The sequence below is a fragment of the Mobula birostris genome, chromosome 6 (genome assembly GCF_030028105.1).
Source record: "Mobula birostris isolate sMobBir1 chromosome 6, sMobBir1.hap1, whole genome shotgun sequence".
Classification (NCBI taxonomy): Eukaryota; Metazoa; Chordata; class Chondrichthyes; order Myliobatiformes; family Myliobatidae; genus Mobula; species Mobula birostris.
The window spans coordinates 151,901,616-151,918,796 of NC_092375.1; the positions used below are offsets into that span (position 1 = coordinate 151,901,616).

General features: G+C 39.6%; 1 protein-coding gene across 3 annotated transcripts in view; it reads right to left on the reverse strand.

Annotated features, from left to right (window-relative positions):
• Window positions 1–17,181, reverse strand: part of slc39a10 (solute carrier family 39 member 10) — a 76,136-nt gene that overhangs the window by 24,618 nt on the left and 34,337 nt on the right. For 2 of the 3 annotated variants that reach the window (XM_072261645.1, XM_072261646.1), the window contains 4 exons: window positions 12,555–13,485; window positions 11,409–11,589; window positions 4,799–4,983; window positions 2,337–2,528 (listed from right to left, as the gene is read on the reverse strand). In XM_072261645.1, coding sequence (XP_072117746.1) covers window positions 2,337–2,528; window positions 4,799–4,983; window positions 11,409–11,589; window positions 12,555–13,469 — 1,473 coding nt within the window. In that variant the 5' untranslated portion in view covers window positions 13,470–13,485. The remainder of the gene's footprint in view (window positions 1–2,336; window positions 2,529–4,798; window positions 4,984–11,408; window positions 11,590–12,554; window positions 13,486–17,181) is intronic. The other variant, XM_072261647.1, reaches the window with a different exon arrangement.

Sequence of the window (17,181 nt, forward strand, 5' to 3'; positions counted from 1 at the left end):
TCATATATTGGGCTAGGTGTCCTGTATACAATGTAGAAATTCCATTTCTTTATTTCCTTCTTCTCTTCAATTAGTATCAGGATAGCTGGAAATTTCCAATCATACTTTGCAATTTTTGGTCATTTTTTTCTGGTTTATCTGGATATTTCTTTCTCCATTTTCCTCCCAGTATTAGATGGCTTGCAGATTGTGTCAATTAAAGATAATAACTCCATTACCTTTTATATTGATCCAAATGGAGTCTATTCTGTCTTCCTTATTGCTGCATCCCTTCATATTATCACTAATAAGTAACATTACTCTACCTCCTCCTTTCCTTGTGCTAGTGTATGCCAATGTTCAACTGCCTCCAGCTCCTCTGCTATTTTACACACACTGTCTGCCTCACTGTTCAGGCAATTTAATTCATTTTAATAGAATGGTTAGCTGCTCCATTAAGCCCTTCTTCTATTATTCTACTTACTACCTTGCCGTTAATGTTCTATCTTACCTAATTCATTCCTATGCTCTCCCCCACCTTTCTCTTTTTACTTCCAAGTTAAAAATAAGCTTGACTATTTAAGATACAGCAATTTCCATACAGCTATTGCTTGGTGTTCCATCAACTGGAGTCAAAAGTGCACATTCCCGTAGTCCAAGATTCTCTGGCATTATGACCAATGAGCGTTCCTCAACTCTGAGGTGATTATTAACCACAGGAAACTCCAGTGCAGAGCCTGATATCCTATCCTCAAGTTAGCCAAAATATTTACTTAATTTTTCAGCAAGAGCCAATGAATGATGAAGGGAACATGAAAATGTGGCTGATTTTTCTCCTCTCTTCCAGGCAAGACAGACTTTGGAAAAAATAGCTTTCTGCTATCCTTACTGTGCACAAATACGAAACAGATTCTGAGAAAGTCAGGCCCATAAAATCATAAAAGCAGGCCCATCAATGGTGCATCAAATATCCATTTATATCAATCCCACCCTAATCCCACTTTATTATCTCTATATTTGCATTAATTTCCTTACACTATTAACATACCAAATTTCACCTCTTTCTACTGCGTTTACAGTCATAAAGAGAACGTGCAAGCTCCACACAGAAGCATTGTTGGTCATGACTGAACCATGGTTACTTCCAAGCTACATCATTGTGCTACCATGCCACTGACTTGTTTACATTAATTATCCAGTCACATTGGTGTAAGTACCCTTCACTGGGAAAGTTTTGCACAGTTGTAAAATTTAAATTTGGTTCAGCTATCTCTGTTTCACAGTAGAATGTCATGCATGCTACACGACAGGAAAACCTGGATGTTTTTGATTGTTGTCTTTATCATATTAAATGGCTTCTGGAATTTCTCAAGTGCCCTCAGTATCTGCTAAGTACTAATGGAACCTGAGAAAATTGCAGAAGCCACTGCCAATATTTATGGATCAAATGCATTCTTCTGGTGGTGACAGATCATTAAAAACTCTGCACACTTGTCTCTTTGCTTGCACTACCCTATAACACCTGTGCTTGCTGATCTACATTGTCTCCAGGTCTTAATCATACTTTCAGTCACTTTATGGGCACGGCCAGTCCGCTTTTTCATAACCTACTCACCCTCTATAACCCTCATATTAATGGATGCCTCTCATCTAGGCTCCAGCAGAATGGGATTTTAAATGCTGTACCTTTACCTCTCTATCTCACTCTCTTTTAAGAAGCTTTGTTACACCTGCTATTTTATAACCATGCATTTTGTTGTTGGCCTTAATATTTTCTCTGTGGCTGGGTATCAACTTTGTTTACTGAGACCTGTTAACATCTTGGGTAATGTTGTGAATGGAAAATTTTGATGCAATGTAAAATTGTTCCATCCAAATTTTAACCAATTGCTGCATTAGAGGATACAAATTTATAACTCACATGATTCTTAAAAACTGAATTTCATGTAACATAACACTTCTTAATAAAAGCTCAAGGATTAACATCTAAAACTGAAACTCAGTATCATCTACATCACTTCAAATTCCAATTTTAAAAACTGCTAAAAATGAAACTCAACCAATTTTGTATCAATGTCAATTGCAAAAAGTGGTTTCTTCATTTTGGACAGAAACATCTGTGCTGAATTGCTCACACCTCATTATGCATAATAGAAAATAACACACTCAAGTAAATAGAGTTCAATTAGCTTGAGAAATTTAATGTAGTTGCACAAATTTGGTTTGTAAACTAACTGCAGTTAAATATGGTCAAGGTCACAAGGTAAGAGTTGTCTTGTCATTTCAAATAAGTCTAGAAATTAATCACAGGAGAGAACATTGAATTACTGGCAACAATGTATATATTTGGAGTTTACCATTCTGGCTCTACGATGTCTGAAGAGTCCAATGCAATGTTCAATGATGAAAAGAAGGTAGATACCACCCAGAGCTGTAAGTCCTTTCCACAATCCATTATAAATTATAAGGAAATCTTCAGAACTTTCATGATTTCCATGAGTATGATTATGATCGTGGTCATGGTGACTATGATCATGTTTACCTTGTGACTGTTTTTGGAAAAAAGATAAATAATGATAAATCAAAATCTTTTTAATTCTCACTCTCCAACATAAACATCAATAATAATCAAGAAAATTTTATTTTGTTATAGTATGAAACATAAGACAACAGAATTGTTAAAAATGGTCTATAAAAGTAACAAAGGGAATATCTCCCAAGCTTCCAGTTGGTAATATTAAAATGGTTTTAAATTCAAAACAGAAAATCACATTTGGGGAGACAATTGGAAGTAAGTAAGTAACCCCATCCCAATAAGGAAGTAACCCCATCTCCCTGAGAGGTCTCCCCACAGTCACTCAGACCACTTTACGGTCCTGTATCATCATGGAGTCCGGTGGAGAAGTGCCAACTTCCTGGAGTTGGGTTACAGAACTGATCTGCCCACTGACCCCATTCTGGATGCGACCCGGAGGAGTTTCAACGACTCCAGACTCATTTCAGTGGTGGGGCAATCTCCAGGGAGTTGGGGGAGTCTGCAGACATCATTGTTCACCAATTAGTGGGATAAATTAATGGTTGCCATGGTAATGTAGTGGTTAGCGTGTTGCTATTACAGCTTGGGGTGTCGGAGCTCAGGGTTCAATTCCAGCGTCATCTGTAAGGAGTCTCTGTCTGTCTTCCCCATGGAAAGCATGGGTTTTCCCCAGGTTCTCCGGTTTCCTCCCACAGTCCAAAGACGTACCGGGTGGGTTCATTGGTCATTTTAAATTGTCCCATGATTAGGTTAGGATTAATCGGGGCTGTTGAGGATTGCTGAGATGGTGTGACAGAAGGGCCAGAAGCCCGCACTCCACGTTTTAGTGCCAAGTAGATAGATTTAACTTTCAGCTCAAATGTGGAGAAAATGTTCGGAAACAGGAATGATCCTGGAAACTACAGTGTGGATTTAGCTGCCTGAGCAAGTGGTGGGTGCCATTTCAATTTCAAAAAAAAAAATAAGGTTTGACGTTGCTTTATCTGTTACCCAGGAACTTAAAAAACTGATCAATTGTACAACTGTGAGTCTGAAATCACAAAGGCCAGTCCAGATAATATTACATAGAAAGATAGAAAACCTACAGCACAATACAGGCCCTTCGGCCCACAAAGTTGTACTGAACATGTCCTTGCCTTAGAAATTACAAGGGTTACCCATAGCCCTCTATTTTTCTAAGCTCCATGTACCTATCCAAAAATCTCTTAAAAGACCCTATTGTATCCGCCTCCACCACCGATGCCGGCAGCCCATTCTACGCACTCACCACTCTCTGCGTAAAAAGCTTACCCCGACATTTCCTCTGTACCTACTCCCAAGCACCTTAAACCTGTGCCCTCTTGTGGCAGCCATTTCAGCCGTGGGAAAAAGCCTCTGACTATCCACACGATCAATGCCTGTCATCATCTTATACACCTCTATCAGGTCAGCTCTCATCCTCTGTCGTTCCAAGTAGAAAAAGCTAAGTTCACTCAACCCATTCCCATAAGGCATGCTCCCCAATGCAGGTAACATCCTTGTAAATCTCCTCTGCACCCTTTCTATGGTTTCCACGTTTTTCCTGTAGTGAGGCGACCAGAACTGAGGACAGTACTCCAAGTGGGGTCTGACCAGGGTCCTATATAGCTGCAACATTACCTCTCGGTTCCTAAATTCAATTCCACGATTGATGAAGGCCAATACACCGTATGCCTTCTTAACCACAGAGTCAACCTGCGCAGCTGCTTTGAGCATCCTATGGACTCGGATCCCTCTGATCCTCATTACTGGTTAATTTCTTTTTATGAAAATGGTAGTGAAAACAAATAAGGTTCAACAATAATCTAAAATCACCATTACTAGTGTAAAACTTTATATTACATATGGGTAGTAAACACATTGCCACGATGGATCCAAACTCATGACTCAAGCGTTAATGTCTCAGGTGTCTGGGTCTCTGATACCACGTACATAAATGCTTTTTCCAAAAGCAAAGGCTAACAAATTCATCTGAGCTATGCAGAGGAAATCAGGTTAAGTTAAATCTAAAACACGTCCAAATCTCAATACTAAAATGTTGCATCTTTCAGAAAAACCCTGAGAACTCAAAAATCACAGGTGTGCCTACACAGCTTAGAGAGGTAATCTCAAAAGAAAAAAAGACCCTGTTTTATTCTTTTCTTCTTACAGGTATGGTACAAGGATAGCTAACAAAGCTGAAATTAGAGAATAAAATCTCACACATTTCCTCCTCTAAAAACAAAAAAATTTTTTAACAGAACTGCCTGTTCAATCTTTACTCACATGAGGCATTAGATGCAGCAATGCATCACCACTGAGTGTCCCCACTGCCAGAGCCACCAGGAATGTTAGAAGATACTTGAAACATACTTGATTGATGATTGGTACAAGGACAACACCCAGCACCGACAACAAGCTTATAATGGTGATTGATACGAGTCCGCAGATCCAAACTGTGTAAGAAACAACTGATTCAGAAGAATATATCAGGTTACCACTAACACATCAAAATAAAATTAATTTAACAGTTGACAAAAGGTATACTCATGATATATAATGAAATTGAGTGTCAACCTCTATAGCTTTCACTCAAGTTTTGAAGCTCTTGATACGTGAATGAAATTTTTAAAACTATCAAGTGCAATAAAAGCCCTAAAATATCTTGCTCCATTCTTTAGTTCCCAAACCTTTGTTCCCTCTGGAACCTGATCATGCCACAAAAGAGAGAATGTGTAGAAATATCCAACAATAACTCAAACAAAAACATTTTAATGGCATTCCTGGAGTATCCACGGTGTTCAGCAAAATAAGAATGCAACCAGGGTTACATATACAACGGGTAAATTGGAGTGACAATCAGAAAATATCAGTGATCTTGCGCATTAACTAGCCTTTTGGGTCTGTTTTGAGAGCAGATTTATAGAATGACCCCTGAATCACTAATACTACTACTACGTCGACTCAGGCCTAGGGGGCCGGTGTCGGGCACGATGACTCTCCACTTCTCCCTCTCCCTCATCAGTGTGTTCAGTTCATCTACTTTAGCCGTGCCGCTGTCTTCTAGGATTGTGTTGACCATAGTCTTGGGAGGTGCCCAGGGTTCATCCTCCCATGCTTGGGCTCCCATATGATGACTAGGCTGGCAGGTAGCTCGGGGTGGGACAGTGCCCCACTAGTTCCAGTCTTCTCGCCTCGATTTTAGTGGTGAGCATCAGTAGGTCGTTATAGAGCTCAAAGTTCGTCATGTGCTAATTGCCAACTCACGTCAACTCACCCCTGAATCTGAATCAGGTTTATGTCATGAAATTTGTCTTTATGACAGCAGCACAATGCAATACATGATAATAGACAAAATTGTGAGTTACAGTAAATACCTATCTGAATAAAATACTTAAATAAGTAGTACAAAAATAAAAATAGTAGTGAGATACTGTTCACAGGTGCAATGTCCATTTAGAAATCGGATGGCGGAGGGGAAGAAGCTGTTCCTGAATTGTTGAGTGTGTGCCTTCAGGCTCCTGTACCCCTATCCTGATGGTGGCAATCAGAACAGGACTTGATCTGGGCGATGGGAGTCCTTAATGATAGATGCTGCCTTTTTGAGGCATTGATCCTTGAAGATGTCCTGGATACTATGAAGGCTAGTGCCCATGATGGAGCTGATTACGTTTCCAAGTCTCTGCAGCTTATTTCAATCCTGTGCAGTAACAACACCCCCCACCCCCATTACCAGATTGTGAGGCAGCCATTTAGAATGCTTTTCACAGTATATCTGCAAAAATTTGCGAGCGTCTTTGGTGACACACCAAACCTCCTCACATGGTTATTTGCAGGAATAGGACCCGCTCTCGGGGTTTTATGAATGGCTGTTGTTTGGCACACCAAGGACTTAGCCTAAGAGCTTTGCTCGCCTTCATAGGACCAAGTTTTTGTGGCTCTGGAGATGGTGGGGGGGTGGGAAAACCGGTAGTCGGTGCCCGGACAGATTGATGTGTCGTTGGAGACAGAAGATCACAGGCTGTGTGTCCAGAGACCCAAGATCTTTGGGCATAGGGCTCGGAAAAAGTGACGCAACGGACTTTGAACATCACAAACCAGCGAGTTGTTTGTTATGTCTCCCCCCTCGCTGTGAAATGGAGACACCTCTTTTTCTCTTTTTAGGGGGAGAGAGGGAGCCTGTGGTATGTCGAATACCGGGTGAACAAGTAGTCTTTACGTTAACTGCAAGTCTGTGTCTTTGCTGTTGCTTTGCTCATGCTTGAATGCTCGGTGACGGGTACCAATGGTTTTTTTTGCCGGTGGGGGGGGGGGGGGGAAGGGGGATTTGTTGCTTGCTGCCGCTTATGCGTGGGAGGGAGGGGAACTGGGGGGGGTGACCTTGAGGTTCAACATTTAACTGTCATTCATTCTTTGGGGGCACTCCTCTGTTTTCGTGGATGGTTGCGAAGAAACCACTTCAGGATGTATATCATATACATTTTTCTGACATTAAATGTACCTTTGAAACTCCAAATGAAACATAGCCACTGCCCGTGCCTTCTTTGTAGCTGTATTAATATGTTGGGCACAGGATAGATCAGAGATATTGACACCCAGGAAACTGAACTGCTCGTTCTTTCCACTTCTGATCCCTCTATGAGGACTAGTGTGTGTTCCCTTGTCTTACCCTTTCTGAAGTTCACAATCAGTTCTTAACTGACTTATTTACTGACTTTACACACTCAGTTCTATCGCCATAATAGGGGTATGGCGGATGCGATCTCATTGGCTCTTCATGCAGCCGTGGATCACCTGAACAATACAAATACCTATAACAGGATGCTGCTTATTGACTACAGTTCAGTGTTTAACAGAATCTGTTGTTGTGAACTTTCCATGATTCAGGACATTTACAAAGACAGGTGTAAAAAAATGGCCCAAAGGATCATTGGGGACCCGAGTCACTCCAACCACAATCTATTCCAGCTGCTACCATCTGGGAAACAGTACCACAGCATAAAAGCCAGGACCAACAGGCCCCAGGACAGCTTCTTCCACCAAGCCATCAGATTGACTTAAATGTATTTCTATGTTGCATTGACTGTTCTATTTAGTATAAATTACTATGATTGCACATTGCACATTTAGGCGGAGACGTAATGTAAAGATTTTTACTCCTCAGGGATGTGTGCTTAGCCCATTGCTCCACTTTCTCTACACTTATGGCTGTGGCGAGCACCTCAAATGCCACCCATAAATTTGCTAACAACACAACTATTGTTGGCAGAATTTCAGACGGTGACTAGAGAGAGCGTAGAGGAGCGAGATGTATCAGCCAGTTGAGTGATGGTGTCGCAGCAACAACTTTGCAGTGGATTCAGGTCCTTGCTGAGACAGGAGTCTAGCTATAACCAACCTCTCAAAGCACTTCATCATCGTAGATATGGACAATAGTCATTAAAGCAGCTCAAGCCGCTCTTCCTAGGCGGGGGTATGATTGTTGCCCTTTTGAAGCGGTTGGTAACTTTCGATTGTCACAATGAGAGATTGAAAATGTCTTTAAACACACTGCCAGTTGGTTGGCACAGTTTTCAAAGTCCCACCATGTACTCCGTCGGGGCCTAGTTACCTTGCGAGGATTCACTCTCTTGAAGGACAGTCAGACATCGGCCGCAGTGACAGAGATCACAGGGTCACCAGGTGCTGCAAGGATCCTCATAGCTCTAGTTTATTCTCCCTTTCAAAGTGTGCATAAAAGGTGTTGAGCTCACCTGGTAGTGAAGCATCACTGCTATTCATGATGTTACGTTTCACTTTTTAGGAAGTAATGGCCTGGAAACTCTGCCAGAGTTGACATGCATCCAATTCTGACTCCAACCTCATTCAGAATTGTTCCTTTGCTCTTGAATTAGCCTTCCATACCTGGTCTTCTTGTTTAGTCCTGGGTCTCCAGACTTGAATGCCATAGATGTAGCCCTCAGCAGACTACAAACCTCCTGGTTCATCCATGGTTTTTGATTTGGGTATGTACAGTATGTTCTTGTAGGCACACACTCATCCACAAAGGTTTTAATAAAGACAGGAACAGCTGTGGCATACTCATTCAGGCTCGAAGATGAATCCCTGAATACAATCCAATCCACTGATTCAAAGCAGCCTTCTAAGAGCTCCTCCACCTCCTTTGTCCATACCTTCTTGGTCCCCACTACTGGTGCTGCAGTCTTCAGTCTCCGCCTACACTCAGGGAGTAGAAGTACACCCTGGTGATGAGAATTTCCAAAGTGGAAATGGATGGCACGATAAGTGCTCTTGATGGTAGTGTAACAGTGGTCCAGTGTGTTTTTTCCCCCTGGTACTACAAGTGATTTGTTGGTATTATTTAGAGACATTTTCAGGTTGGCCTAGTTAAAATCCCCCAACATAACAGAGAAGGCACCAGAATGTGCTGTTTCATGCTTGTTTATTACTTCGCCTAGTTCGTCTAGAACCCATTTGACACTGTCCTGAGGTGGAATGTTCACCGTTACCGAGATGATCGCTGAAATCTCCTGCGACAGATAAAATGGGTGACATCTGATCGTGAGATGTTCCAGGTTGGGTGAGCAGGACTGTGGCAGCACTGCAACGTTTGTACACCACAAGGAGTTGATTATAAAGCACACTCTAGATTGATGTTCCAAATACTTCACCGTCCAGTGCATTCTAAAACACATTTTCTTAATACACTTTCACATGGTTATTAGTGAAATATCTGGCATATACCAATTTTAACTTCTTTTAATTTCATATCAGTAAAATAAGATATATTTTCTGACAACGGGAATTCTGCAGATGCTGGAAATTCAAGCAACCTGACGAAGGGTCTCGGCCTGAAACGTCGACTGCACCTCTTCCTACAGACGCTGCCTGGCCTGCTGCGTTCACCAGCAACTTTGATGTGTGTTGCTTATATTTTCTGACAGGTCATTTTGAATATAATTAATACTTCAAGCATCAAGAATATTCAATTTCTTTGACCTTGTGCTAAAAACAATTTGATCTCTTGCTACGGCATTATTTCAGGACAGCATTCATCTTTTGACCGTCATTTGCTGATGCATCTCTTGAATTCAAATTAGTGATTTTTGTATGTACAACAATCTTCTTTTTCAAACAATGACACACATCAAATTTGATAAGTTAATATGCACTGCATAAACTGACGATGTAAAATGGTGAGTAAAGTGAGAGCAGCAGTGAGCAACGAGACTAAAATGCCTTACAATGCAATAAAATAAGGAAAATACCGACCTAAGTTCAAACAATTTAAATACCATCTTTAAGCAACCACTCAGTAAGTTCTTCAGGATAGTACCAGAGGTCCATATAACTATAGTTGCCTATACACCCCTTCCATTTTCTTAATTGAATATTAATTAATTCTTAATTTCTTACATTTATTGCTATCAAATTATTTCACATTGTCAACCTTTTGTGACATGAATAACATCTAAGTTTATAAAGACACTTTGACAGAGTAAAATGTCAAGGCTCTTCACAAGGACAAAATCTGGCCAAAAATCTGTTCCAACCTAAAGAAGGAAACATTAGAACAGCTGATTCATAAATCAGTCGAATAGGCAAGTTTAGATTCTTAGAAAGAGTTAAGGAAGATGTGAAGGGAGAAAAATCCACAGAATCACTTGAAGGCACAATAGGAGTGGAGCTGTAGAAGTGGTTACAATCAATGTAGTACCAGCTTTGCAAAGACCACAGAATCACTTACATCAGGAACACAAACACAGTGGATTCCAGTTAATTGGACCATTGCTTAATCAGGGCAGTGGCCTTATTTAGGACAATTCTAAGAAAACAAAAACTAACTGAGAAAATAGCCAGCATTCCCTTAGTTTATGTGGGACAACGTGCCTCTTAATTGGGGAAAGAAATGCTGAACAGTTTCTAACTAGCGTCACACACTAGTATGGTCACTAGACACTACACCGTGCTTAGAGCAAACCATTTTGTGTCGGTTGCACGTGTTCATGTTCAAAATACAGTGATTTTTGTCATTGATAGTTGATGAGAAATAAACAGTAAGATGATTAATAGCTTTGCTCACTGTGGTTTCAATCATTCAGACGTGGATATGCCAGAAATAGCCAGTAGTGAAAATGAAATGACTTCAATGCTTCAACAAGTTAGGAACTATGACAATTTTGAAAGTATCAACAATCATCTTGAGTGTTACAATGAATGTGAAGATTTGAAGGATGCAATCATCCATAGTACTGTATGAAGGCAGTTCAATATCTGCATTAGGTGCATGTGCTGATTTTGTTCACTTAGTCAATCAAAAGAACACGCAATGTACACCAGATAAGTTCTTCCGTTGGTGACTATAAGGAACTAATAAACAATTTTATAGTACAGTAGTAGTACTGGCAATGTTCTAATTTATTCTATGTTTCAAAAAAATACATAATTTGTTACTCAGTTAAATGGTTGTTTGTCTTTTCTATACCTATATAACTGTTTCCATGAAACTTTGGCTAATTGGGGCAGCCATTTAATTGAGCCAAAATGTACTGGCCCGATTAGTCATAATTAACCGACGCCCACATATTACCCATATTTTTATCACCTTGATGGGTTGAAATTTTAAATTTTAGTTCTCTTACTTTCAGATCTCTTGCAGTATCTAGAGTTAAAATGAACATTCATTTTGTATTCTATACTGCTTAGGAAACTTGGCATGATGGGGGCAGAATCATGAAAGATACTAAATTTCTTTCCGACCACTTGAATCAGCTTTTGATAGTATTTAGTGGGTTTCTCAAAATACAAAAATGATTGAATGCACATATTAAAAATGCTTGGAAGCTTGAGAGTTTGCAAGTATAAGATAAAGAGTGAAAACATTTTTATGGCTCACCTGCCAGTAGGGAATCTTGGTCATCTGCTAGTTCCATCCTCAACTCCTCAGGATGATGGATGCAAACCCTGCTATCTATTTGGTACAGCAAAGCAGGGCATAGGTATATAAAGTCTTCTGTAGAAATCCCAGAATTTGTGCTAAGACCATAGCTTCGCAGCAGTTGGGAGACATTCAAGCACTAAAAGAATAAATGTATGAAGATTGCCCATTAAATATATGAAGATAACACAACAACAAGATGTTTCTTTCATCAGATAGACTTTCTCTATGAAATAATTGATTTAATGGCCCAAGTCATTTTTGTTAAAACACTAGATTCTGTATTCTGTTATTACTTTTCCCGTTGTACCTCAATGTACTTATGTTTTGAAATGGTCTGTATGTATGGCATGCAAACCAAAGTTTTCCCACCGTATCTCAGTGCAGGTGACAATAATAAACCAATTACTCACTGGGGATCTGCATGCATGGAATGTAGACATCTCCCCTGCCCCTCCAATATTTTGTTCTAATGAACTTTCCGCCTGCTCTGTCCAAAGCCAAAATAAGCCGGAATCTGCTGGAACTTTTTATCTGATATGGTTGCACTTACATTTTAATTTGCAACTTAATGAGAAGCTGTGGACGCCAAATCAGACCCACCGGATAACACTTTAATGTTCTGTTGCTCTTTCTTTAGACATCTAATCTGGTACATGTCCAGTCAACAGCACTCAATATTTTACTTTTAAAACTAGATGAAGACTAATTAAATTCTGGCTGACATCGGTTTCCAGTGTTAACTTGGATCTATCTGAAATTTGAGCAAAGGCCTTATTTGCAAACATTATCACGAATAACCACCCAAATGCACACTGTCTTGGTCAAATTATAAAAAAAGCACTTAAGTATTGAGGGTTCTACATTTCCTCTATTTTACTAGCTTATTTAGTATTTTTCAGATGGTTCAATTTAAGGCAAAGCTGAATTTTACATCATGTATGATGAAAGTCAGTAAGATCACCAATTAACCTTAAGCAACTAGCCATAAAGAGTCTACAAAAGACAGGTGAATCATTCTAAATTCATCTAGGCATTATTCATGGAAGAAAGGTTTTTAAAAAAAAAGTTACTCTCTATATAATTTGATTCGACCAATCTTACCTCTTCATGTGCAAAATTAAGTTGGTCATGATGTTCATGCTTCAAATTTGAGGAACTCAAATCTTTTCTTCTTCTGTGTTGAGATGCCACTTCTTCATTAGGAACATGAAAATGTTCATCGGTACTCTCTTCATTCTTGGACATAATACTCAAGGATTCACTAGGAGGTGCAGTCCATGCTATATCTGATTGCTTCCCTACACTTTTATGTTTTTTACGTTTCTTTGATCTTTTTTTAGCTTGGTGTTGTGGTGTGTTAGGGTCTGATGGGTCAGTGAACTGTTCTCCTTCCTTGTGGATCTGTGAGCCTCCAAAATGGCCAGAGCCTCGATGATGATTATGGTGATGATGGTGGGGCTGATGGTGAGGAATGGGAGAGGGAGTGGTGCTATGTATATTATTACTGTTAGAGTTTTTGCAATGCTTACTGTTCACTTTGGTGACTGGTACAGATTGTTCATGTGCTGTGTGATTGAAGTCTGAGTGAGAGTGCTCATGTTTATGTTCTAGCATCTCTACAAGGTCTAAATGTGACACATGATCATGGTCATTATGCTCATGGTCAAGTTCAACAACTTTAACTTCCCCAAGACCTAAATTTGCTAAGAGTTTCTCAAAACCATCAAAAGTCAATTTACCATTCTCACCATAACGACTGAATAGTTTGTGAATGTAATATATTTGTCTATTTACTGCACTATGCACAGGCCTCTTGCTGGGATTATTTTGAAGATATGGCTCCTCAGATATCTGATAGTCACTGTGGTTATGTAAATGGTTCCCCTCAGGAACATGGTTGGTGTTATGATCATGATTACGCTCATGGTCATGGTCATCATGGCAATGGTTGCAATGGTGAAAGAGAAAAGTGAGTAGGCAAATTAAGCAAAATTTTGTATGTAGATGTACCTTCATGGTGGCAATGCTGTATCTGAAATAAAAGAAAGCAATTTCAGAAAAATACCGCAAAACAAAACTGTGCCATGTACAAATATAATTATTTCACAAAAGATGCAATAATTCTTACAAAATATTGTTTCATAAGACTTCTGCCAAACAAAATACTTTTATACAAACATACTTTATTTAACAATGGTACTGTGGTATAGTTTCACTTTTTGAGTCAGAAAAAGATAAATTTCGGAATGATAAATATTTATGTAGACACACTGAACTAGTTCTCCCAGAGAGACTCAACTATGAAGGTCTAATAGATCTATTGTTCACTGTGTCAACAAGTCATTGGAACAGACTTCCAGTGCTGTAACTCAATATTTCCATACTGCAGCTCAGGGCCACTTCGGTTGCATTTAAAAATATCCCAAATCATACTTACATTTTAATGGTTGCTCAGTAGAAAGCAGATTACTTCAGGGCCTGAGCCAAGAGGCTGGTCCTGGACTTATTTCATAATTTACTGGCATAAATTACATATTACTATTTAACTATTTATGGTTCTATTACTATTTATTAGTTATGGTGCAACTGTAACGAAAACCAATTTCCCCCGGGATCAATAAAGTATGACTATGACTATACAGTGTGGAAGTCAGACATTGGCACAACTAGCCTCTGACTGTGCTTCTAGATTCAGCACAGAGGCCGCAGCCAAGCAAAAATTATATTGAGCTGACAAAATTGTTGTTCAGCTTTTTCCCAGCCATGGCTGGCAGACTACCTAGCCACTTCTTTCATCTGAACAGCTGCTGACAGCGACTATAAATCTTAAGTATCATTAACTGGTTTCTATTCCTTTATTTTACTATAAAATAAAAACAAAAATATGGAATTGTTAAAAAAAAGAAAATTATTTGATTCTATTTGAACCATTTTAAATGCCACTGATTGTTTAACACTCTTCAGCTCCTTTAATTGTCAGCCCAAGGGAATCTGCAAAGTAGAAGTCTGTAAGTAGGCTGCCCTTCTGTGTGAGAAAAGCTCATAATCACTGTTTTATATCACTTGGAGCTGTAGGTTTGCAAAATACAAGTTTAGCCTCAGGAAAAATATGAAGACAGGAGGGAATTCAAGTCGACTCAAGTTTTTTGTCATATGCCCATCTACATATAAGCACAGCTGCAATGAAACTCTTACAAACACATAGCATCAAACAAGCAGTATTCTTAAGAAAAACATATAATATACAGAATCTTTACAAACAAGAACAAAATTAGAACAAAAAAGTAAATTTTAGTGCGAAGTGATCATATTCATGCTACACTGTAGTGATTAGTTTTTCCAGTTGATTCAAGAACTGAATGGTCCTTGGACCTGGTAGAAGGCAAGGCAGCGACTATACTTCATTAGGAGTTTGAAGAGATTTGGTACATCAACAAATAATGGATGTACCGTGGAGAGCCGTCTGACAGGCTGCATCACTGTATGGTATAGGGGGGGGGTGCAGCTACTGCACAGGACCAAAAGAAGCTGCAGAAGCTGCAATTTACTCGGCTCCATCTTGAGTACTAGCCAACAAGTACCCAGGACTTCTTCAAGGAGCAGTGTCTCAGAAAGGCAGCGCCCATTATTAAGGACCTCCAGCACCCAGGGCATGTCCTTTTCTCACTGTTACCATCAGGTAGGAGGTATAGAAGCCTGAAGGCACACACTCAGAACAGCTTATTCTCCTCTGCCATCGGATTCCTAAATGGACATTGACCCCTTGAACACTACCTCACTTTAATATATATTATTTGTTTTTTGCACGATTTTTAATTTATTCAATATATATATACTGTAAATGATTTATTTATTAATTTTTCTTTTCCCTATTATGTATTGCATTGAACTGCTGCTGCTAAGTTAACAAATTTCACGACACATGCCGGTGATAATAAACCTGGTTCTGATTCGGATTTCAGATTTCTGTAGTTCCTGCCAAAGGTAAGATGACAGCATAAACAGAGGATGAGGATCTTTAATGATACGTTTTGCCTTCTTGTAGCTACACCTCCTACAGATATTACCAATGGTGAAGAAGGATGTACCCATGATGTACTGGGCAGAGTGCACTACTCTCTGCAGCTTCTTACATTCCTGTGCTTTCAAACTGTACCGTACCCAGATTCAGTCAGAATACTTTAAAGTGTTCAGTCACAAGCTGAATCTCTTCAATCTCTGAAGAAAGTAATGACACTGGCATACTTTCCTTATGATTGCATCTATATGCTGGGCCTAAGAATTTACAGCTGCTGACTTCATCCACTGCTAATCCCCAAAGTAGACTGGCGAATTTTCACCTCCTTCCCTTTCCCGGAGTCCACAAATAACACTTAGTTTTGTTGACATTGATTGAAAGCTTGTCGCTACTGTACCACTCAACCAGGTGCCCCATCTTGATCTGGGTAAATTGATTCATCTCTAACTGTGATTCATCCACTGTACTGCTGTCAGTGAATCTGAAATGGCATTGGTGTTGTGCTTATTTGTATAGAGTGTAGAGCAGGGTGCTAAGCATGCAGCTTTGAGGTACACCTTGCATTAATGATCAGTGGGAGAAGACAGTGTTACCAATCCTTACTGCCAATGATGTTGAGTATCCACTACTGTATTCAATTCAGAATACACACAACCTGGCCAAATGTTACAGTCAAGAGAATCCACACTGATATCTGACTCAGCAATGAATAGTTTCCACAATATATTGGTCTGTACCTAGCAACTTCTGATCAAATAAAAACAGAAATGTAAATATGCAGATAGTGAGACAGCATTTTTAGAAAGAAAAACAATTTCAAGCCATCAAAACCCGATGAGTATTGTCAGATTTTCACCATATTGCTTCATAAAATACACATTTTATTTATCAACAAGTAAAATACTTTTATTGATATAGTGTCTTTAACACAGAAATATATTTTGAGAAACTTCACAGGAACCATTAGAAAAAAACCAATGCTGACAAGCCACTAAAACAGAGGTTCCCAACCTTTCTTATGCCATGGATTCCTACCCTGCACTAAAGAGTTCTATTACTAAAACTTTAGGTATAGGTAGTATGTATCAGGAAACATCTCATTTTTAGAAATGTTAGAGCAGTTTCGGAGTGGAATATTAGATCTTATGGTCTTTACCAGGTGGAGGAATTGTGAATTTATGAAATCCAGGAACTAACAAGATGTGGGTTTGTGGAGTAGGATTAACTCACTTATGTGACTGAAGAAAATTCGACACGCATACATAGAACATAGAATAGTACAGCACAGTACAGGCCCTTCGGCCCACAATGTTGTGCCGACCCTCAAACCCTGCCTCCCATATAAGCCCCCACCTTAGATTCCTCCATATACCTGTCTAGTAGTCTCTTAAACTTCACTAGTGTATCTGCCTCCACCACTGACTCAGGCAGTGCATTCCACCCACCAACCACTCTCTGAGTAAAAAACCTTCCTCTAATATCCCCCTTGAACTTTACCTTAAAGCCATGTCCTCTTGTATTGAGCAGTGGTGCCCTGGGGAAGAGGCGCTGGCTATCCACTCTATCTATTCCTCTTATTATCTCGTACACCTCTATCATGTCTCCTCTCATCCTCCTTCTCTCCAAAGAGTAAAGCCCTAGCTCCCTTAATCTCTGATCATAATGCATACTTTCTAAACCAGGCAGCATCCTGGTAAATCTCCTCTGTAC